Below are 23,080 nucleotides of genomic sequence, written 5' to 3'. Positions count from 1 at the left end.
GGGTGAGACCTTTCCTTTTATAGTACACTCTAATTTCATCTCAGGTAGTTCACTTTCTAACAAAGTCCCATAACCTAGACATACACCAGTTTCTGTGAGAGAGAGCGTATGCGCACACGTATCCATAAACTACTGCAAAAATATATACCTGAAAGCAGGATTACACTAGAGTTTGCAGTGAGTACCTCCCCAACACTTCCTCTCCACTATTCCAATCTTGGGATCCATGTTTGCTCAACAAATTGTTTGGCTTTGTATGTTAACTCTCTTTTCAATCACCAGGTTCCAGATGCCACCAGGATGCTGGCTAGGCTTCCCTGGATTGAAGACCCCACCAATGTGTCCTGGAGCTCAGCTTCCCCAGAGACACACCTTACTAGGGAAAGAGAGAGGCAGACTGGGAGTATGGACCGACCAGTCAACGCCCATGTTCAGCGGGGAAGCAATTACAGAAGCCAGACCCTCTACCTTCTGCAACCCTCAACGACCCTGGGTCCATGCTCCCAGAGGGCTAGAGAATGGGAAGGCTATCATGGGAGAGGGTGGGTTATGGGGATTGGGTGGTGGGAATTGTGTGGAGTTGTACCCCTCCTACCTTATGCTTTTGTTCACTAATCCTTTCTTAAATTAAAAATTTAAATAAATAAAAAAAAAAAAAAGTAAAAAAAAAAAAAAAAAAAAAAAAAGAAATAAATTCTACAAATACATGATGGAAAAAGATCAGATTTATTTGTCATGCATAGGAACAAAGAATAGAAAGCATGAAAACAAGCTAGCTGCCAGTAAAATAGATTTATAGGCTGCATTATTATAAGTTTTGTATTCAGAGAGAGAGACATGTGATAGTGTATTTCTACCCTGTGTGAGTTAAATCACACCTGCTTAGCTCTGGACATCAAAGCTCAAAGAGAACAAATCGGAGTGAGAAAATTGGAGTATGTTGAAAAGAATCTGACAAAATGAATTTGAAGCATAGGATATATTTCAAAATCACTAAGATTGGAAGTCAATAATCTAATACCCAGTGTCATGGCAGATATAGCGAGATTATCACTCTTAGACAAAGCTGATCAGAATGAAATTGGCATAACCTTTCTAGAGGACATCCTGAAAATATGGATCAAAAACTTTAAATATGTCAGTACTTTTTGGCCTAGTGATTTTTCTTTTCATTGTTATAAATTTTCCATGTGGATGTATAGTCATGTGTGGAAGCATTTATCTTTAGGAATGTGTGATAAAATATTACATTACAAAGAATAATTGGAAACAATAGAGCATTCAGACAGTAAGGAATGAGTTCAGTAAATGATGATAAATTGAAACATTAGAACATATTGTAGTCATTAAATGATATTGGAAGTGAATACTTAATGACAAACATTTGTAGGACATATTTTATTTACCCTTATTTTATTTCTATAAGTAATCTCAGTTTGTTTTAGAAAATAGGAAACTAGGGAGTCAGACGGTAGTGCAGCAGGTTAAGTGCATGTGGCACAAAGTGCAAGGACCAGCGTAAGGATCCCAGTTCAAGCCCCCAGCTCCCCACCTGAAGGGAAGTCACTTCACAGGTGGTGAAGCAGGTCTGCAGGTGTCTACCTTTCTCTACCCCTTTCTGTCTTCTCCTCTCTCCACTTGTCCTATCTAACAATGACGACATCAATAACAACTACAAAAATAAAAAAAAAAGAAACTAAAAAGAAAAGGGGAAAAAGGTAAAGTATTTAGATAAAGTGATGGCTATCTTACAGTACATATAAGTTCATATATATTTATTTATATGAATACAAATATAGCTTTATATCTACATATAAATCTGGCATAGGTATATTGTAAAATAACAAAAGTATCAAGTCTGTGATTCTATAACAATATAGATTTTGGGTATCAATGAATGAGTCAATATATACAAAGATTTTTAAAAATGATGACTTAGTAGTGGTTTACAAGATTATAAGAGTATAGGGTCTGGTTTGGGACTGCACTCACCACACAAGTTCAGTGTCCCCACTCTCTGAATCATAACCATTATAGTTCTCATAAAGTCTTAGAGACAGTTTGGCTCCTTCTTTTATTATTGTTGTTGTATTGAAAGTTCATACATTTCCGGGGCTGAGTTGTGGTGTACCTGTTACAGTACACAAGGACCCAGGTTTGAGCCCCCAGTCCCCACCTGCAGGGGGAAAGCTTCACGAGTGATAAAGCAGGGCTGCAGGTATCTCTCTCCATCTCTGTCACCCCCTTCCCTCTCCATTTCTGGCTGTCTCTATCTAATAAATAAAGATTTTAAAAAAGAAGAAGAAAGTTCATGTATTTCAAATCCTTATAGTCTGAATTTTAATTAAACGAAATAGTAGTTGTCTTTAATCTCTTTGCTTACTTTATTAAGCATAGTCACCTTCAATTCCATCCATTTTGACTTAAAAGACACATTATTTTTCTAAATTCCATGGAGTATACACCCCATAACTGTTTTTATCAAGTTATCTGTTGCTAGGTATTTAGGTTTTTTTCCACTCGTTGGCTATTGTGAATGATGCATCTATAAACATAGGGGTGCATTATGTCTCTTTGGATACGTGTTTTCATGTTCTTCGTATATTGCTGGATCATAAGGTATTTCCATTTTCATTTGTTTGAGAAATCTGGATAATGTTTATGAAAGAAGCAGCACCAGCTTTTATTTACATCAATGGTGTAACAGGGATCTTTTATCTTCACCTCAAAACTTGTCATTACTTTTTTGTTGATATAGATTTTTTTGTTGATATGGATTATTCTTACCAGTGTGAGTTTCCCCCCCAAAAAAATTGAATTAGAGAAGGGTGACCACCGTCACCGCTATTATTTAGTATAGTCCTTGAAGTCCTTGCCAGAGCAACCAGTTAAAGATATGATATCAGAGAACTACATATTGGAAAGAAATAAGTTATTACTATTTGCAGATGACATGACAAGATACTTAGAGAACCCCAAAGAATTCTCTAAAAAAAAACAACTGGAAATCATAATAAACTCAGTAAATTAGCAGCACACAATACCAATACAAATAAATCCGTTGTATTTCTATCCACACATGACAAATCAGAGGAAAAGGAAATAAATGAATTCTGTTTACAGTTAAACCTAAAAAGATAAAACACTTTAAAGATAAAACACTTTTACAATGAAAATTATATTATTAAAAGATCCTGGAGCCTCGCCCCATCAGGGAAAGAGAGAGACTGACTGGGAGTATGGATGGACTTGCCAAATGTCCATGTTCAGTGGGGAAGCAATTACAGAAGCCAGACCTTCCACCTCCTGCACCTCATAATGTCCTTTGGTCCATGCTCCCGGAGGGATAAAAAATAGGAAAGATAGCAGGGGAGGGAATGGGATAAGGAGTTCTGGTGCTAGGAATTGTGTGGAGTTGTACCCCTCTTATCCTATGGTTTTTGTCAGTGTTTCCTCCTTTTTATAAGTAAAAATTATATATAAGAAAGGTATAGAATATGACATAAAGAAATGGAAGATAACCCCTTGTTCATGGATTGAAAAAATTAATATTATTAAAATGGCTATCCTAACAAAAGTAATCTAGAGATTCAATACAATTCTAAACAGCATTCTTCAAGAAAATCAGACTTATCCAAAAATTCATGTGAAATCACACACACACACACACACACACACACACACACACACACACTCACACACACACAGCACTCTTAATGAAAAAGGAAACATATAGGAAACAACTTCATATAGGAAACAACTTCAGCTTAAACCGAAAAGTACTAGTAATAAAAAACAATGTGTTGAAATAAAAACACTCAGGTCAATAGAATAAAATCAAGATATATACTCACTTATATTCAGATATCTAATATGTAACAAAAGTGTTTAAACTACCATATGGGGGAAAGAATTCTTAAACAAATTTTGCTTGCAAAAAAAAAAAAAAAACTACTAGACTACAATTTATCATCATGCATCAAACTGAGCTCAAACTGGATCAAAAACCTAACCATTAGACATGGAACTATAAAATACATAGAACAAATCTCAACCCCATGGACAACTAAAACCAAAACAAGCTCTTACTGTGTTTAGGTCTAGATGGTCAAATAACTCCTGTGAAGTGTTCTGATTTGCCACGTTTAAGACCCAGCTTTGAGCAATGCATGCCACCACCACATGGAAGGAAGTTCAGGTTCTTTGATTTCTTTCACTTTCTCACTCTGCGTCTCTGCCTCTGTTTTAGAAATAAGTAAATGAAAAGACTTTACATATCAAAAGCATTCTAACAGCTTTGTAAAAGGACCCCACTCCCAAACACATTCTTGTTAACATTTGCTGTTTCTGTCCTTTCTAAAGTATGGCATCCTCACCAGATTAAAGTGGTACTCATTGTTGTCTTTGCATTTCTTTGGTAATAAATGACTTCAAACATTCCTCACCTCTGTTGGTTCTCTGAATCCCTTCTTTGGTGAAGATTCTGTCCATGCCTTTTTTTCATTTTTTTTTTTTATGGATCTGTTTGTTTCTTGGTTATTGTTGCTAAGTTTCGTGAGTGATTATATATATATATATATATATATATATATATATATATGTTAGTCCTTTGATATACAGTGTCTAGAGATAGTCTTCCATTCTGTATGATATGTTTTTACTTTTTGTGATGGTTCCCTTTGTTGTGCAGAAACTTTCCAGTTTGACGTAGTTCCACTATTTTGTTTGTTTGTTTATTTTTCCTTGTTGTTGGACTTGAGTTTTCAAAGTGAAGTATTTTGGCAGTGCTTTCTTGTATGTGTATGATGCTTTGTGTTTGCATATCCATATTTTCAATAATTTGAAGGTGACTTTTTGTGCATGGTTAATATGTAACACATTCTTATGACCAGGAAATCCAGGAGTTAGGAATTCCTAAAGGTCAAAGAGAATATGAGTTGTCTCTTTTCCACTGTTGTTGGATGACAGCTGAGAAAACTCAGATATCTGTGTGTGTGCCTGTGCGTGTGCGCATGCATGTTGGAGGTGCAGGAGTGGCTCTCAGATGTCTGGGAGCTGGAATCTATCAGAAAATTCTTCTCTCACGTTTTTGCCACCTGAGCAAAAACATCTTGAAATCTAGACTCAGCTGGGACTATTGAATGTACTACTTACACCTGGTCTCTCTACATGGCCAAGACTTCTTACAGTTTTGTGAAAGGTTTGCAAGGAGGGAACAAGTGTCTGCATATTGCAGACCTTTTACAGTCCCACCCTAGCATTTTTTACAGAGCCACTTCATCTGCAGCCTCTTTCCTACAAGGACATCCTTATGGTAGCCCTGATGCAAGGGGAAGGAAATTCGATTTTGTCATTGATGGAGGAGTATCAGTGGTCACATTCCAGAAGGTTATATGTAATGAAAGATTTTGTTATGACAACCTTTGGAAAATAGCACCACCCTCAGGGACATTCCAGAAGATGAAACTTTATTTTCTTGAGGTATGGAGTTGAATTAAGTTTATTAGTTAGAGAGTGTCACCTCTCTAGTTAGATATGAAATAAAATTGGAGAGAAATGGAGATATCTTTTATTGGATGAATAGTCTCATCACCTCTGAGATGAACAGAATCTACTAAAGATCAAGTGAGAAATGAGCTTAAGCTGCAGATATATATATATATATATATATATATATATATATATATATATATGTATGTATATATATATAAATTTAAAATAAGCATATACTTTAATAAAGCATATTATTTTAGTAATACACAATAGTCTTTTATTGGAGGAAAATTATAAAATCAAATGAGCAACGGCATGAGAAAAAAACTAAATTTTCCAATTTCTCAATTATTTCCCTGAGACTACTTTAGCACTTTAATATATTTCTAAATAAGTTTTCTATTATGCATATATGTATATATGAATACTGTGTGTATGTGTTTTTAAATCAAGATTATTTTGTTTATAATTTTTCAGTATACTTAGTTATTATTGTAGAGCCAGGGCCTTATGTATGTGTAATTTCACTGCTCCTGTACCACTTTTTTATTCAGAGAGACAGAGACAACACAGCACCAGAGTTTTCTACAGTAACATAATCCCTCCCATCGGAAGTTTGGGTTTGAACTTGTGCAGCAAGGCCTCTGCCTCACCCTGTGAGATACTTCTCTAGCCCTTCAATATATATGTGTATATATATATATATTTTTTTTTTTAACTTAATTTATAACTTTGTGTCATAAAGAGCTTAGAAAGAATGCCTTTTCTTTCCTCTCCTTTATATTTAAATTAAAATATATTTACTTTTCATTGCATGCATTCACTGAAATTTACACCAAAAAACAGCAAGTGCATACAAATTGGATGAGCAGAACCCCTATTTGCATTTTCTCTATACTTTTTCAGTCCACAATATATCATGTAGACAGTTGCAGGTCAGGAAATATAGATTCATACCATTACATTTAATAGTCTCATGAAAGTCTACCTTAGAGATATATTATCATTTTTGTTAACTACTTCCCTATAATGTTTTCCATGTTTTCCTGAAATCATAGACAATCATGTTTAATTATACTTTACTACAAATATTTAGAATAAAATCTATTTGCAGACCTGGGTCTTTGTGCATACACAATTTCACTGGGCTATTTCTTTCGTGTGTGTGTGTGTTGGTATTATTCAGATGCTGAAACTGGGAGAGAAACTGATACCATAACATGGGGTATCTCCTAGAACCATGGCAACTCCAAGAAGTGCAAGATTAGAATGTAGGCCACCCATTGGTAAAACAGATGATATACTTGCTGAGCTATCTCTCAGCCCTATTAATTTATTGAGAAAGAGAAAGAGAGAAGAAGAGGTGGAGGAGGAAGAGGTGGTGGTAGTGGGGGTGGGGGGAGGCAGGGCATGCCACAACATCACTTTAGCATATTGGGGATTGAACTCAGACTCTTATTCATGTGAATCATGAGCTAACCTTCCTAGCCACATCATAAAGATTGTTTTAATTCCAGGGGTTCATTTTAAATGTTCATCATGGTGGGTGTAGGAGGTAGCACAGTGGGTTAAGTGCACATGGCACAAAACTCAAGGATGGGCATAAGGATCCGGGTTTGAACCCCTGGATCCCCACCTGCATGGGGGTTGCTTCATAGGCCGTGTAGCAGGTCTGCAGGTGTCTATCTTGCTCTCCCAACTCTGTCTTCCTATCCTCTTGATTTCTCTCTGTCCTATCCAATAGCAAGAACAGCAATAATAACAAAAACAACAAATGAGCAACAGAAGGGCAAAAATAGCCTCCAGGAGCAGTGGATTCGTAGTGCAAACACCAAGCCCCAGCAGTAACACTGGTGGAAAAACAAAATGTTCAGCATGAAGTCTAGCACACTGAAAAGTCTTTTTCCTTGGAGGATCAGATAAACCAAAAATTGAATGCAAGCCCTGCCAACCAACTGTGTAACTACTGAAAAGAAGTTCTGTTTCTTTCTGCCTCTGTTTCCACATTTGGCAGAATGAGAATATGTACTGACTTAATTCCTGTGTCTGGCCTGTAGCTGGTGACCAATGGCAGGTAGCAACTGTGGTCAAAACATCTTAGTGGTAGATGCTTTCACTAGTCTGTGATTTAGCCCTAGAACTCAGAGCATTTGTGAGCTGTGTGATTCACAATGCCTGGGAGATTTTAGCCACTTCTGGCCTTTTCCCTTGACTGGCACCAATTTATATTCCCTGGACAATTGGGGGTCAGATGGGTTTTTTTCATTCCCAAGCTACATATTTCTCTATCTGGTGCAGTTCTGAGCAATCTGAAAATGCAATATCGCTGTCAACAGCTCGAGGAAGACATGGAGCCTGAATAATTTAACATGTCACCACCATCCATCATGATAGTAAGAGTGCAGGAGATGGAGTGTGGAGGGGTGGGCCTCCCAGCAGCTGGCAGAGAGGTCTGTGAACAGGGAAGCCCAGTCAGCAAAAGCAGATTTGCAAAGAAGAGCATCAAGTTTATTCTCAGTGTCCAAGGAAATTTTCATTGTCCAAGGAAATGCCAACTCCTGCTCCAGCCATGCTCATCTGTGACTCTCAAAGTTATTTGAATGTCTTGATTCATCCCAGAGTACACCAGGACTCAGACTCCTGTTTGTCATCAGATATCTTTGTTATATCAGGCTAGCTTCTAAGTAATTCTTGAATATCTCATTTTACTTATCAACAAGAGTCATTGATTCCTGTACAAGAGGTTGAATTTCAAGTTTGGCATATCTTCATCGCTTTTTTATTAGAAGGTACATTCCAGGAACTCAAGAAGTTTTTGTCTGTTCTTTTTTTTTTTTTTTTTTCTTTATTTCCTTGTGTTGCCCTTGTTACTTTATTGTTGTGGTAACTGTTGTTGTTATTGATGCTGTCATTGTTGGATAGGACCGAGAGAAATGGAGAAAGGAGGGGGAGATGGGGAGAGAAAGACAGACACCTGCAGACCTGCTTCACCGCCTGTGAAGCGACTCCCCTGCAGGTGGGGAGCCGGGGTTCGAACCGGGATCCTTATGCCGGTCCTTGTGCTTTGCGCCACCTGCGCTTAACCCGCTGCGCTACAGCCCGACTCCCTGTCTGTTCTATTCACTGTATTATCCTTAGTGCCTAAAACACTATTTATTGAAAGACTGGGCACTTGTTAAAATAAATAATTGTTGTGTTAATAGAAAAATTAGTGTTATGTGATTACTTGAGATAACCTCTATGTCCAAGACAGATGAAATGATTGCTTTATTCATCTTTAATTATTGGATCAGGGTTCAGGACAATTCATCACCCATTTTAACCTGACTGTTCTGCTTAAATTTGTGACCCAACTTCTTCCCTTCTCTTTTTACTTTCTCTTTCACATTCCCCATTACACAGTTCTACAAATTGATCATATTATTTTGCAAAGAGATGGAAGATTTCTTTTCTCATTTTATTTATTAGGGTAAAACATCAGGAAATTTAGCCATCACCTATCTTAAAATGTACAGTTTTGTACCTTTTATTACATTTACAAGGTTGTACACCCATTATCTCCATCTAGTCTCAAGACATTTACATCACCCAAAAAGGAAAATCATACTCATTAGTAGATACTCCTTTTTCTTCCTTCCCTGTGTCCAACTCTGGGAATGGAATGATATAATACGCAGCAATTTCATGTGGTTTTTTGGTTTTGCTTTTATTGATATGGTGAATGACATTGATTGATTTACGTATGTTGAACCAGCCTTGAATTCCTGGAATAAATCCCACTTGGTGGTGATGAATAATCTTTTTGATATACTGCTGTATCCAGTTGGCGAGGATATTGTTTAATTTTTTTTATTTTACATACTATGAGTAATGACTAATCTGATGAGAGCAGCATGGTATTTTGAAACATACAATTCTGGGTTCAAATGTGTGGCCTCTATTCTTTGAAATTTGTGTGATCTTTGATGAACTGCAGTGAGATTTTGAAGGTTGGTTTGACTCTCACAGTAAAGTGGGGGTGATTCCTTACATTAGGCCCCCTGAGGAATGTATATGAGACACTGCATTTAAAATGCCCTGAAACATGTTTGTCACTCTCTGGTGTGTTCTTAACATACCTTCTCAGTTTCTGCACAGACCATTCAGATCAAAAGATCTAGAAGCCCATGGAACAAGGGCAAAATGTTATTTCCACTCCTTTGCTCTTGCTAATATCTAACTATTCATGGTTTCTCTTAGCCCCTAAATGGAAATATTCAAGCAGTATTGTGTAATTAACTTTGTGTATTGTGTAACTAACTGATAACTTTAACACATTAAATCACCAATTTCATATTAATATGATAATAGCTAACGGGGGTATGCTTTTCTGTCCACCTGAATCATTTCCAAGTCTATAGGTAATTGACCTGTATGAATATTCAGAGACTATATATCTTGGGTAGCTTCCAACTCCTTGGATGTCAGAACAATCAATGGTGGCTTTCTTCTCTTAAGGCCAACTGGACATTGACTATCTGAAGAACGTAACCTCACTATGTTAATTGTTATGCTCAATATGATTTTTCTTCAAGTGACCATAAGAATTGAAAGTCACTGATAAATTCAGAGAGCTTAGATACCTTGTTAAAGCCCACACAGCCAGTCCATGAAACCAAGGGTTAAAGCTCATATCTGACTCCAATACACTAACTTCTTCCTAATGAATTGATCACCCTTTATGACTCATGGGATAAACAATGTAAAAAACCAGATGTTCCTAGTGTCTGAGGAGAATCAGTAATGGACAGTGTCCATTCATTTGCTACTAGAGTTATTACTAGGACTCAGTGCCTACATGCCTCCATGACAACCAGTCTTCTATATATTTTTTTTACCTCATATTTTTAATTTCAATTTTCCTTTGAAAGGAGGAGGTGGTAGAAGAGAGAGAACTGCTAGACTATTCAATTGTTCTTGATGTTTCTACCCTGCAGGTGAAGACTAGAGATTTCAATCCAGGTCCTCATACATAGTGACATGTGTAGTCTGCTGTCTGTACCACCACCCAGAACATTCATAGTGTATTTATTTATTTACTTATTTTTAATTTATTGTTTATTTCCTTACTGGGGGATTGATGTTTTACAGCCAACAGTAAATATAATAGTTTATCCATGCATAACATTTCTCAATTTTCCACACAAAAATACAACCCCCCACTAGGTCCTCTGTCATCCTGTTCCAGAACCTGAACTCCCCCCAAACACCCACCTCTGAGTCTTTTACTCTGGTGCAATATACTAACTCCATTCCAAGTTCTTCTTAGTTTTTTTCTCTTATGATCTTGTTTTTCAACTTCTGCCTGTGAGTGAGATCAACCCATATTCATCTAGGGTATGTGATTCAGGACCTCATGCTTGAGAATCCAATTCTCTTTTGAGAACACATTTTTTTATATATATATAAAAAGGAAACACTAACACAACCATAGGATAAGAGGAGTACAACTCCACACAACTCCCACCACCAGAACTCTGTATCCCATCCCTTCCCCCGATAGCATTTCTATTTAACCCTCTGGGAGTATGGACTCAAGGTCATTGTGGGATGCAGAAGGTGGAAGGTCTGACTTCTATAATTGCTTCCCTACTAAACATAGGCGTTAACAGGTCTATCCACACTCCCAGCCTGCCTCTCTCTTTCCCTAGTGGGGCGGGGTTCTGGGGAATCAGAGCTCCGGGACACATTGGTGGGGTTGTCTGTCCAGGGAAATCTGGTTGGCATCTGGAACCTGGTGGCTGAAAAGAGAGTTAACATATAAAGCCAAACAAGTTGTTGATTGCTCGTGAACCTAAAGGCTGAAGTAGTGCAGATGATGAGTTGGGGGATGGGAAGGTGTCTCCATTTTTTAGATAGCTAGTAGGCCTATTTTAGTTATATTCCAAAGGGCCTGTGGCTATACTAGTTTTCTTTTTCCCTGAGCCTGAAATCTGATATTTAGGTGGATTCAATTCTTAATCCACTGCTTTACATCCTATACCATGGACAGTGTCTCAGGCAGCATTAAGTTTTCATTTGTGTTACATTAAAAAAATGACAATATCTTGGTGGGGTTTATAATTTATTCATTTCTCTCCCATGCTCAGATTTTGACTCTACACCATGATCACTGATATTTGTTGTATAAATGCTTCCAGGAAATTACTCTCTTTGTGGTAGACACCTGAAATGCTTACATAAAATAATTGAGTAATAAGTTATTTTATGTTAATTATACCTTAAATGATAAACTATTGAGTACACTAGAAAATTGCAATGTATTCTGAAAAATAATTTTACTTGTTCATTTTGATTCTTTAGAGGACAAAAAGATATTTCAATTTTTTTAGATATTTCAATTTTTTGAGAGGGAGAGGCACACACAGAGAGAATCATAGCAGCAGTCCTGTTCATAAGATACCAGGTATTGTGTTCAGGCCTGATAGCTTCCAATTCCACTACTTTGCCTGCTGTGTAACTTCCTGGACCATTATTTTGCTTCATTATTATGGCTCCTAGATTGTTTAAAATTACACATAGTTTTGAATTTTACTTCTGTTGTGCAAGCCTCCCTGAACCTAGCTTTACAGTCTGGAAACTGTGTTTTAGGTACTTTCAGGAGAGAGGGTTAGAATGTGAAACTATAAATGGGAGCTGAAGGAAACTATCTAGGAACAGGAGTTTTGTATGTTCTTATGTGTGCAGAGTTGGAAACACCACTAGAATCCAGCTAAATTTGATCAGAGTTGCTACAGAGATACAATAGTAGAAGCTCCAGGTGGGAGTATAAATGAAAAGCTTAGTTTAGAAATTGGGACTGTGACAGTCTAAAAATGGTTAGTAGCCAGATCACTAAGCTTTTGCTACTGCTCCACATCATTCATGTCATTCATACTGTTTGCGAAACACATGTGAATACATACATAACAGAAATAAATGCATCTCTTACTTTAGCAGAGAAGCACACACTTCAGGTAGACAGCCCTAATTTCAACCCTAGCTCTCCAAATACTCCTTCATGTTGAATCTCTAAGATACCTTTTCTTCATCTATAAAACAAGGTCCATTATGCCTTCCCTACAGGGATGGTTGAGGGCATTTAGTGAGGTCTTTACTTGTGCCTTATTGCCCGTCAGCATGGAGACTAAAGGAACAAATGATGCAGCCACTGTCCGGATTTGAATTGTAGTCCTATTTCTTATAAGCTGTGATCCCATGAACATTACTTGATGTCCCTGTGCTTTCATTCCCTTCACCATTAAAGTGGGAATTGAAGTAGTAAGATACCTATGGGAATTATTGTAGGATTAAAGTATTCCTGCACACAGAAACACTTTAGAGCTACACTGTGCAGAGAGATATGGCTAGACTTCCCTACTACAGAAAGATTCCTATCTGAGTCACCATGGTAGGACTATGATGAACTATTTTCTTGGGAGAAGAGATACAAGTAATAGGATTAGAGAAAGGAAGGGAGGGAAGCTTTAGCTAGAATATTTTAAGTGCTGGGCTGGCGCTGAAGAAGACATGGAAAGGGCCTGGCATAAGCTCCTGACTGATGCAGATACCTCTCTTTATCTCTGCTGTCTAACACACAGCTGAAAGTATGATAGCTACTTTCAGTACAGAAGACAACCACTTTATCAGATGTTTTCACTTTCCCCCTTGTCCAAAAATTACGCTTACATTAGCTGAGGTCCTTCTTCCTTCCTATCTCTTCTTCTTCCTTTTTCCTTTCCTTCCAGCTTTTATTTTCTCTTTCCATCCTCCTCACTCTCATCCTTCCTCTTTCTGTGACAGTAAAATATTTTAATGGCAATTTAAAGAGCACTTATAGCCTCTGGATGGGCCTGTGTTCTTCTACTGTTTCCAGAGTCTTCATGGGGAGTGTGCCAACTCCATTTCAAGAAGAACCTTTTAAGGAAGAGTGCATTTAGGAACAATTTGTTATCTCCACCTTCAGCTCTTAGCTTCAGGGACTCGAAAAGGCTTTCACTAAAGGGCAGGGGCAGACATTGGCCAAAGATACCTTGGGGTACAAAGATCAGGGTTGGCTTTCACTTGTTTCCATCCAGCCATTAGAACATACTGTCTCAGGGAGTGGTGCAACTACTTAGCTTCCACATTGTAGAATGCTGGGTTGAAAGATAGAATCCTGCAATTAGCAGTTTCTGTTTGCCCATATGGTCACACCTGCCTGCTCAATGTGACCTCATTTATTGTTGGAAATGTATTTTCTGAGCCTTGTTTCATTACAATGTGGGCATCATGACACTTCTCTCCTATGAATAGTGTCATTGTGGAATGAATCAGCACTTCGATGTTTAAATGGCAATCTTTTACCAGTGTACCCACTTGAGTGGTTTTAAGAAAAGAAACTTGCACACTAAAGAACTTGAATTTGATGTTGCATAGACTAACACTGAGTCATAATTCTCCCATTCATCTGTGATGTAACTTTCACCAAGTAAGTCTGCCCACACATATCTTTGTGCCTGTGTTCCATTATCTTTTGGGCCATTGCTCCTCTCCCGTGAGTATAATATGATGGGCATTGTATTCAGGAATGCATATAAATCTTTTATATATAATGGTTGAGTGTTTAATTACCTTGGTGGAATGAATGACTGGGCAGTAATCATAAGGCAGAAAGTATGCATCTGGTTTTCTGCATTTTGAATGTCCTTTTTAATGCCCTACGAGAGGAAATAGCATAGCAAATCCTTCCATCAGCCAAACGATATTTCCACCTTTTTTTTTTCTTTTTCTCAAATGGATTTTTTGAGCAGATAATATGGTTGCATAATATTTTATTTAAAAATGTCAAATAAGTTATGGAGAAAGTAACCTCCCTCTTTTCCCATCCTTCATCCATTTAATTCTCTTTTCTGATAACACTTAACACAGTTTTGGTGCCTCCTCCAATGAACAGTTTATCTGTGTGGGTGTCTGAAGCTCCGTGCACTAAACAGTTGTCCAGACCAATCTAATTATTATACCTGGCCTACAATTCACTCCTACTATGCTCTGACATTCTTCTCTGTTGCCTATCTGGGGGAAAATAATTTCTAAGTATCTGATCCTTCTGCTTTAAGTACATTCTGCACTTTTTTAAACAGCAAAATTAATTTAGGAAAATGAAAATAAAACTGAAATAATAATCCCCTTTCTTCCCTAAAGCATTAAAACTATTAGTATTTTGACATGTTACTTACGTTTCATTTTTGCTGTTATAATCAGCCATTCATAGCATATTAACTAATCACACACACACACACACACACACACACACACACACACACACACACTCCTTTTTTTTTTTTTTTCTCCTCTTCTTCTTTTTTTTTCCCGAAGTATTGCTTTGGCTTATAGTGGTACTGGGGAATGAACCTAGGACTTTAGCAATTCAGACTAAGTGTCTTTGTATAATCATTATGCTATCTCCCCCTCCCCACTTTTCTCTTAGTTCATCTCCAAAGCATCCTTTATGAACAACTCTTCCTCCCCTTCTCTCCACTCTGACCTCACCCAGACCCCCATCTCCTCTTATGTGTATAGCCACTCAGCTTTTTAATTGTTCATTATCTGTGGCACCTTTTTAACACCCACATGTTTTTGCCATGTTCATTTTGGTATGCATATTTGATGAATTATTCTTTTCCTCTGCAATCTTCCATGACATCCAAAGTACCATCATCCATCCTCCTTGTGGCACTCAATGTCTTCCACTGTGTGGCCCTAGAATCTCCATTTTACCTGATTTTGCCTTTGCCTCATTCTCTCCATCCTTACAGATGTTCTAACTTTCCTTGGAATTCCATCTTCTACCACTGTTGCTCAGTCATGCTTTCAACATTGTCTTCAACCTTCTCGCCTCCATAAGATCTTCCCAGGCCTTCAGTATGGGGATGAATTTCTCAACCCCATACCACCAGTATCTCTTCATATACTAAACATATATCATGAGTTAGACTAGGGGCTCTTTAGTAACTCATTTGTCTCCTTGAGTACTTTATGCCCCACACCCAGCTAATTAGAATAAGGCAAAATCTATCTTTGCTTCTCCATTGTCTGACTCTCAGCCTGGCATATACTAAGCACTTGATTGTAATGTGTGTATAATTAACTTGCTTGTGTCTTCTAAGTGATAGGATCATAATACTAAACATCAGTCTCACTATGGACTACTTAGATCCCACCTATCTTTTAAATATTAGATCTTTTTTGCTCTTTAAAGCAAGCACAAATATCAATATTTGTTATCACTATTTTTGAAAGAACCCAGATGTCTGGAAACTATTTTCTCAAACTCAAACAGACCTGAGATTATAATGGCATGGTTACCCACTGCAGAGTCCAACACCATTCATAAACCGTGCCAACTCCTGGGTCACTTAGGGTTTAGAGAGACAAGTCTGAAAAGACAGGTGCTGATCTTTGGGTTGATGGAGGGATTTAACAAGCTTTTGGGGGTTTACAGTGGCTGACAAATTGTGCTCTCTTTCAGGGGGAATCAGCTTTGGGAGAAGCAAGGGGACATCAGGGTCAGAGGCAGATGATGAAACACAGCTCACATTCTACACGGAGCAGTACCGCAGTCGCCGCCGCAGCAAAGGTAAAGTGAACATTTGGGGGGTTCCAGGAACAGAGTTTGCAGGATACTTGGGGAACAGATTTTGTGTTCAATGACAAATCTGGCTGACACTGAAGTTGGGTTTGTATACTCTGGCTAGGCTAGAGTTGGGAATTATTATGTCTTCTCTTCATCATCATTATTTTATTTATTTTCCCTTTTGTTGCCCTTTTTATTGTTGTTGTAGTTATTTTTGTTGTTGTTATTGATGTCAACATTTTTATATAGGACAGAGAGGAATGGAGAGAGGAGGGGAAGACAGAGAGGGGGAGAGAAAGAGAGACACCTGAAGACCTACTTCACAGCCTGTGAATCAACTCCCCTGCAGGTGGGGAGCCAGGAGCACAAACCAAGATCCTTAGGATCCTTGTGCTTCATGCCACGTGCGCTTAACCTACTGAGCTACTGCCCGACTCCCCATTATCATGTACTTTCTGTCTACCTTATTTATCAGATTTGGGAGGAGTTTCCTCAGTTAGTGCAAGTTTAAAAAAAAATTTCCCCACAAGAAATGAAATAGTTTAAGGACCTAGGCTGAATGGAAGATAGGAATATAGAAAACTAGTCAAACTTAGGTCACATGAATGCTGGGACATCCATACCATATTGAGTTTTGAGTTCTCAGAAAAAGCTGGTGATTGAACTTAGAGATTCCTTTTTAAAAAATATTTATTTATTTATTCCTTTTTGTTGTCCTTGTTGTTTTATTGTAGTTATTCCTTTTTTTGTCATTGTTGGATAAGACAGAGAGAAATTGGGGGGGAGGCGGAGCGGGGGAATCAAAAATAGACACCTGCAGACCTGCTTCACCACCTGTGAAGGGACTCCCTGCAGGTGGGGAGCCTGGTGCTTGAACCGGAATCCTTATACCTGTCCTTATGCTTTGCGCCACGTGTGCTTAACCCACTGTGCTACCGCCTGACTCCCTGAACTTAGAGATTATTAGCAACAAATGTGCAAAAGGAAAGATTCTCAGCAGTAAAATGTGTAGGGTCTATGGGATATAATCAGTCATATGTTCAGGATTTTGTCTTTAACTGATACCAAGGCGAGAAAGTTCTCTAGTTGATTCTTCTCAACAGGTTACCATGTGTCTTTCTGGACAGTATCTTTAATAGAGACAACCAATATCAATCAACAATCATATCTCATGATAGTCACTGTAAGAAGGTGTCAAAGTAATTACAGAAGTCAGACCTTCCATCTTTTGCACCTCATAATGACCCTGGCTCCATGGTCCCAGAGAATAGGAAAAACTTCCAATGGAGGGAATGTGATACAGATCTCTGGTAGTGGGAATTGTGTGAAATCATACCCCTCTTATCCTATGGTTTTGTTAATCATTATGGTTTTGTTAATCATTATTAAATTTAAAAAAAAAAGAAAAAAAAAGAAAGAAAGAAAGAAAGAAAGAAAGAAAGAAAGAAAGAAAAAAATGTTGTAGTAGGCTTCCGTGAAGGACTGAACTTTGAGGCCTTTGGTCCATAACCTCTAAGGATTTATCCACTGGTACTAAAAATACCTACCCAAAGAGTTCTATGTATGACTTTGTTTACAGAAGCGCAATTCATAATAGCTCAAACTTGAAAGAAACCCAGATACCCAATATCAGATAACTAGCTAAGAAAGTTGTGATATACATACATACATACATATCATCTCCTTTGCCTCAGCTTGGACAGAACTTGAAAAATCATGTTGAGTGAGATAACCCAGTCACTTATAAGTGAAATTTTAAGAAACAAGGATAGAAAGGGAAAACAGAAATGGAAACCTGAACTCAGTTTGGTACTTTGCACCAAAGCAAATGGCTCTGAGGAAAAAAGGAAAGGAAGTGGAGGGTGGGTAGAAGGTATTCACTCCTGGAGCATGGCAGTGGAAGTGAACTAAAGAGTGTTTTTTAGACAATTATCATTGGGAGATGAAAAAGTATATCCATCTGCCAACAACTATACTTTAAGCCATTAAGCCATCAATAAAATAACGATAAATAAACAAAAAATCTCAGGGGGACATAGAAAATGAGTATAAATTTTCATTACTTAGTACTTTATAAGGAGGGGAATGTATCAGGTTCAAGATTGTATTCTTGGCAAAGACCATAGAATGTAATGTGTATTCCATACCCTTGATGAGAAGCAGCTCATGGGCTTCACCCGGGCATTAAAGAGCATCCAGCACCCTCTAATAAATGTGAAAGCAGCTCACCAATGCATACGGCTAGCTGTGGGCTTCCAACCTCTGCACAAAAGTGACAAGGAAGGGCCTAGGGTAAGGAAAAGAAGAAGAAACTTTTTCACAAAATGTTTCAACATCTACACAGGCTTGACATTCAAAGAGCTAAGATCATATCTCCAGGTCACTTTTACTTCTCACCAAGTAATCTAGCTTCCCTATACTTCACCTTTGCTATCCATAACATGAAACTTGTAGTTTCCTTTAGAATTTTTAATTTGGAGTGAACTACCATATATCATGGTGACTGACATATAAAGTAAATAAATAGATGTTATTAATGTAAGTTTATTGTTTTTTTCATATATCTCTGTCCCTGGAGCCTTTCTGCAGCCTCTTTGAATAAATGAATATGCCTCATCTTTTCTCATCCCTCAGTTTTCTGCTATCTGCTCCGTTGGAGATTTAGAACTTGGTGATGGATTATTCTTGACCTGTCTTTTTCCTCTTCCAATAAAACAGCCAGAACATAGATTAGGGAAGTCACTAGGTCTTTTATGTAGGACTGAGCTATTTGCAGCTAATTGGTAAAACATCCATCATTGAGTATTCCACTTATAAATTGGAGTTGAACTATTCAAAAAAGAAGTCAAGCCACAGGACTCTAGATAAATGACTTGACCTAGTGTCTTTCCAATAATTGAAAAGGCTAACTAACTGTGTTTCGAGAATTTTGAGGATGCCTGAACCTGATACAGCATCACCCACATATCTTCCTCCTTCCCCTGGTCCTTCTAGCAGGAAGGAGAAAGTTTTCCTTCCACTTACTATCCACATTCTCATTTAATAACTCTGGTTCCTGTCACTTATTTTTCCTCTTCATCTATATCATAACTTTATTTGATTGTTTATTTAATTTCTATTTTTTTTCCATTTCTCTCTTCCTTCCTCTTTTATATTGTTGCTTTCATCACTTTACTTTTCAGTCTTTTTTCTTTATTCATATCTGCATTTCCTCTTTCCTTTCTTTTCTTATCATCTTTTCTTTCTAGTGGGACTATGTGAAAGATTGGTAGAGCTTAGGGGAGCTCTCCCATCCTTGGATGGAAGTCTAGAAAGACACCCCACTTGTTGACCTCTCCCATATAGGGATGGGATAAGAGGGAAAAGTCTCCCAGACTCAGCTTCTCCTTGTTAGTCTCTCAAGCTCACAGAAAGCCTACAAACCTCTCACACTTAGTTCCCCTGCTAGCAGGCCAAATGGCTGCCTGCTTGAGGGTTCACTCAGAGTTCACAATAGTCACTCAAAGTTCACACATCCACTATAACTTCATCTTTTGATCATATAGGAGAACACACTCTATCAGACACCCCCTGCCAGTATGAGGCATTGGGACCCCATATTCTATTTCCTTGTGTTCTTTGATATCTGTGATTTACATCAAGTTTTGTTTTTCTTCTTCTCTACCTCACCTTACTGGTTTAACCCCTATGCTTCTTTCAAATACCTTTGGATAGTTATCTTGCCTGTATCATGGAAACTAATTGTCTTGACCTTTATGTATCTCATCAATTCTTCTCATACCAACCCCCTACCATGGGGGCAAGCTAACCTTTAAGAAACCTATAGTTTCTGACATATGTGAAACATGTTCTTTGTTTAACTCAGTGTAAAAGCTTGTACTCATCTCCAAATAAACAGATGTTCATACCATAATATCTCCCATTGCCTCTTTCTAATTCACATAGCCACTAGAGCTGTAGAGCTGGTGAGGGAGGGTTGGAGGCTTACCGCCCCCCCCCCCCGTGTTGGAGCCACTCCACGTGAGCCACAGCACTTCCCCACTACCTATTCTTATTTATCTTTTGTATTTTTCATATCTGTGTCACTTTTTCCTTCCTTGCATTATTGTTTCTCTTTCTCCTTCCCTCATATATAACAGATATTTATTAATCACCAGTTATGCATCTGACAATCTTCTAAACATTGGAGACAAAAACCAAGCAACATTTAAAAAACTAAGGCAAGAAATACAAGCTTATATTCCCTGAGTATATAACCCCCCCCTTTCTATTCTTTTTTTTAAATTTTTATTTATAAAATGGAAACACTGACAAAACCATGGGATAAGAGGGGTAGAAGTCCACACAATTCCCATCACCAGAACTCCATATCCCATCCCATCCCCTGATAGCTTTCCTAGTCTTTATCCCTCTGGGAGTATGGACCCAGGGTCATTATAGGGTGCAGAAGGTGGAATTTCAGGCTTTTGTAACTGATTCCCCGCTGAACATGGGTGTTGACAGAACAAATTGATCCATACTCACAGCCGATCTCGCTCTTTCCCTAGTGGGGTGGGGCTCTGGGGAAGCAGGGTTCCAGGACACATTGGTGGGGTCATCTGCCCAGGGAGTCAGGTTGGCATCATAGTAGCATCTGGAACCTGGTAGCTTAAAAGAGAGTTAACATATAAAGTCAAATAAATTTTTGACTAATCATGAACCTAAATGCTGGATTAGTGCAGCAGGTGAAGAGTTGGGGGTCTCCATTTTGTAGATCGCTAGTAGGTCTATTTTAGTTGTATTCCAAAGGGCCCCTGACTATAGTAGTGGATTTTTTAATTTTAATTTTATTTTATTTTGAGCCTAATATCTGATATGCAGGTGGACCCAAGTTACTGTCTGGGGAGATGATGTTATGGCTAGAAAAAGGACCAGAAAGCAGAATTAGGGAAGAGAGTAGCTCCTAAATATGGGAGAGGTATATAAATACTGTTGACTATAAACCCAATCGATTTGATCTGATTTGGAGCCCACATTCAGCTTTGGAACCTATGTGACCTCTGCATCCCTGTAGATCTGAACTCACATTCTGTGGTCATGAGTAGGAACATTGGTGAGATAATATAGAAAGCTAAGATGAACCCTGTATTTGATGCTGTCAAGGTTGTAGGGTGATGCTTTTTCTGGGATTGTTGAGTCTAAAGAATGAACTTAATCCAGACTTAACCTCTCTTGCAGTCAAATTAGTTTATTCCTCTATCCACATGCCATGGCTTTTCAGGGAAAGTCTCAGGTCATTTTACTGTTGTTTCTTGTGCAATATGCAGGGGTTAGAAGCACTTTTAGGACTTGTTGCCTTGATGGGGAAATGCACAGTGGAGGTTTGGGAAGCCTGTGGGGGTGGCAAAGTAGTGGAACAGTGAATTTAGAGCATGACTATCCCTGGTAAATTGCCTGGATTCACATCCTAGCCCTACTACTTAGTAGTTCACTTTGAACGTGAGCTCTAAATTTTCTGCACATTCATTTCCTAGTCTGAAAACTGAGGAAAGTGAAATGAACAACCTTAGGGCATTTTTCTAAGGATCAGACCTTGTGGAGGTTCAAGAAGGAGAGAAGTTATGGTGGAGATAAGCTACTGAGGAGGGAGCACTAACTTGAGTGTGTGGATCTGTTGCCAATGACCTGCCTGGGCTTTGTCAAGTCATGTCACTTATTTCTCTCTTTTCTTATCTGAAATAAAGGGGAGTTTGATGTCTGCAGTCTCTTCTCACCCATACTGATGGGACTGACTGTTCAAGAAAAGTACTTGATCTTCCACTCCAACTTCATGCTTCCCATGCTTGCCTTTCTTGGATCCCTTTTTGGATTGGGTGACTGCCCATGGTAGGAAAATGACCTCTTCCATTTCATTTGACAGCCTTTACTCCCAGACCTGCATAATGTATCCTCTCAAGCCCTTTCATTTTCCCCCTTTAGAGTCCTTAGCTCTGTTGCAATAGACTACAATCAATCTAAAACTCATCCCTTTCTTAGTGTATTTAAGTCCTACTTATAGATAAGGTCATTCAGTATTTACCTCTCTCTGGCTTATCTTGTTTAAAATATGTCCATCAATGAATGTACTTTTAATCACTGATTGTGTCTCTATGTAGGAAATGGATTGGCTGATCACTTTGTCAGTGTATGCAAATCTAGAGATGAACAGTTTCAGGATTCATACAAAGCTGCTTAAGAGATCTTTTTCTTCTCACCATAAACTCTGTTTCTCTTAAAAAACATTTTATACTCCAATCTACTAAGCTAAATCAGCTGAAATTGCATTTTGAGCAGTACGTCTTCTGATGAGAGATTTACTATATAGTCTAGCAGTCATAGACTATAGTAATATATTACAATGCTGTGTTGTCAGAGAGTGTAGGTTCTTTGGAAAAATGGACTATTAGACAAAAGTGTGTGATATGGCTAGATATAATTCCATCACAAAGCAAAGAACTGTGTACTCAAGATGATGAGTGAGAGAAAAGAAGAGGAACAGAGAGACTGAGACACAGACTAAGAGATGTGTACTTGAGAAAATTCCTGTGAGGACTTTGAACCTTTTTCTTGAAATAGTCAATTTTTTTTTCTTTTCTGGCCATATAATCACTGATGAAATTATTCTTCTTTGCCATTATAACTTGGATGCTACCATAGACACAATACATATGTGAACTTACATGTGTCCTAATCACATGTTATTTTTCGTAATTAATATGGGTCCACATTTTACCAGCATATAAAAATATGCTGACTCCTGTCCTCCAAAATTCACATCCTTTGGGTGAGGAAGAATGAGTGAAATTTCACAGTGACTCATAGAATGAATCTGATAGCATACCATACAGGATTTTCCCTAAGGGACTCTATTTGCCAAGTGAAGAGTACAGGTTTGGGTCAAGTAAATAGCTATCAGATCCATCAGTTGAGGGGAAT

The 23,080-nt window shown here is 38.1% G+C and overlaps 1 protein-coding gene across 4 annotated transcripts in view; it reads left to right on the top strand.

Annotated features, from left to right (window-relative positions):
* The window catches only part of ASTN2 (astrotactin 2), a 1,286,255-nt gene that overhangs the window by 393,239 nt on the left and 869,936 nt on the right, over nucleotides 1-23,080 (top strand). For all 4 annotated transcript variants that reach the window (XM_060200048.1, XM_007521936.3, XM_060200047.1 and 1 more), the window contains one exon: nucleotides 16,022-16,129. In XM_060200048.1, coding sequence (XP_060056031.1) covers nucleotides 16,022-16,129 — 108 coding nt within the window. The remainder of the gene's footprint in view (nucleotides 1-16,021; nucleotides 16,130-23,080) is intronic.

The sequence above is a fragment of the Erinaceus europaeus genome, chromosome 10, assembly GCF_950295315.1.
Source record: "Erinaceus europaeus chromosome 10, mEriEur2.1, whole genome shotgun sequence".
Lineage (NCBI taxonomy): Eukaryota > Metazoa > Chordata > Mammalia > Eulipotyphla > Erinaceidae > Erinaceus > Erinaceus europaeus.
The sequence above is the reverse complement of the archived record's forward strand: the minus strand, read 5'-3'. Positions and strand labels throughout refer to the sequence as shown.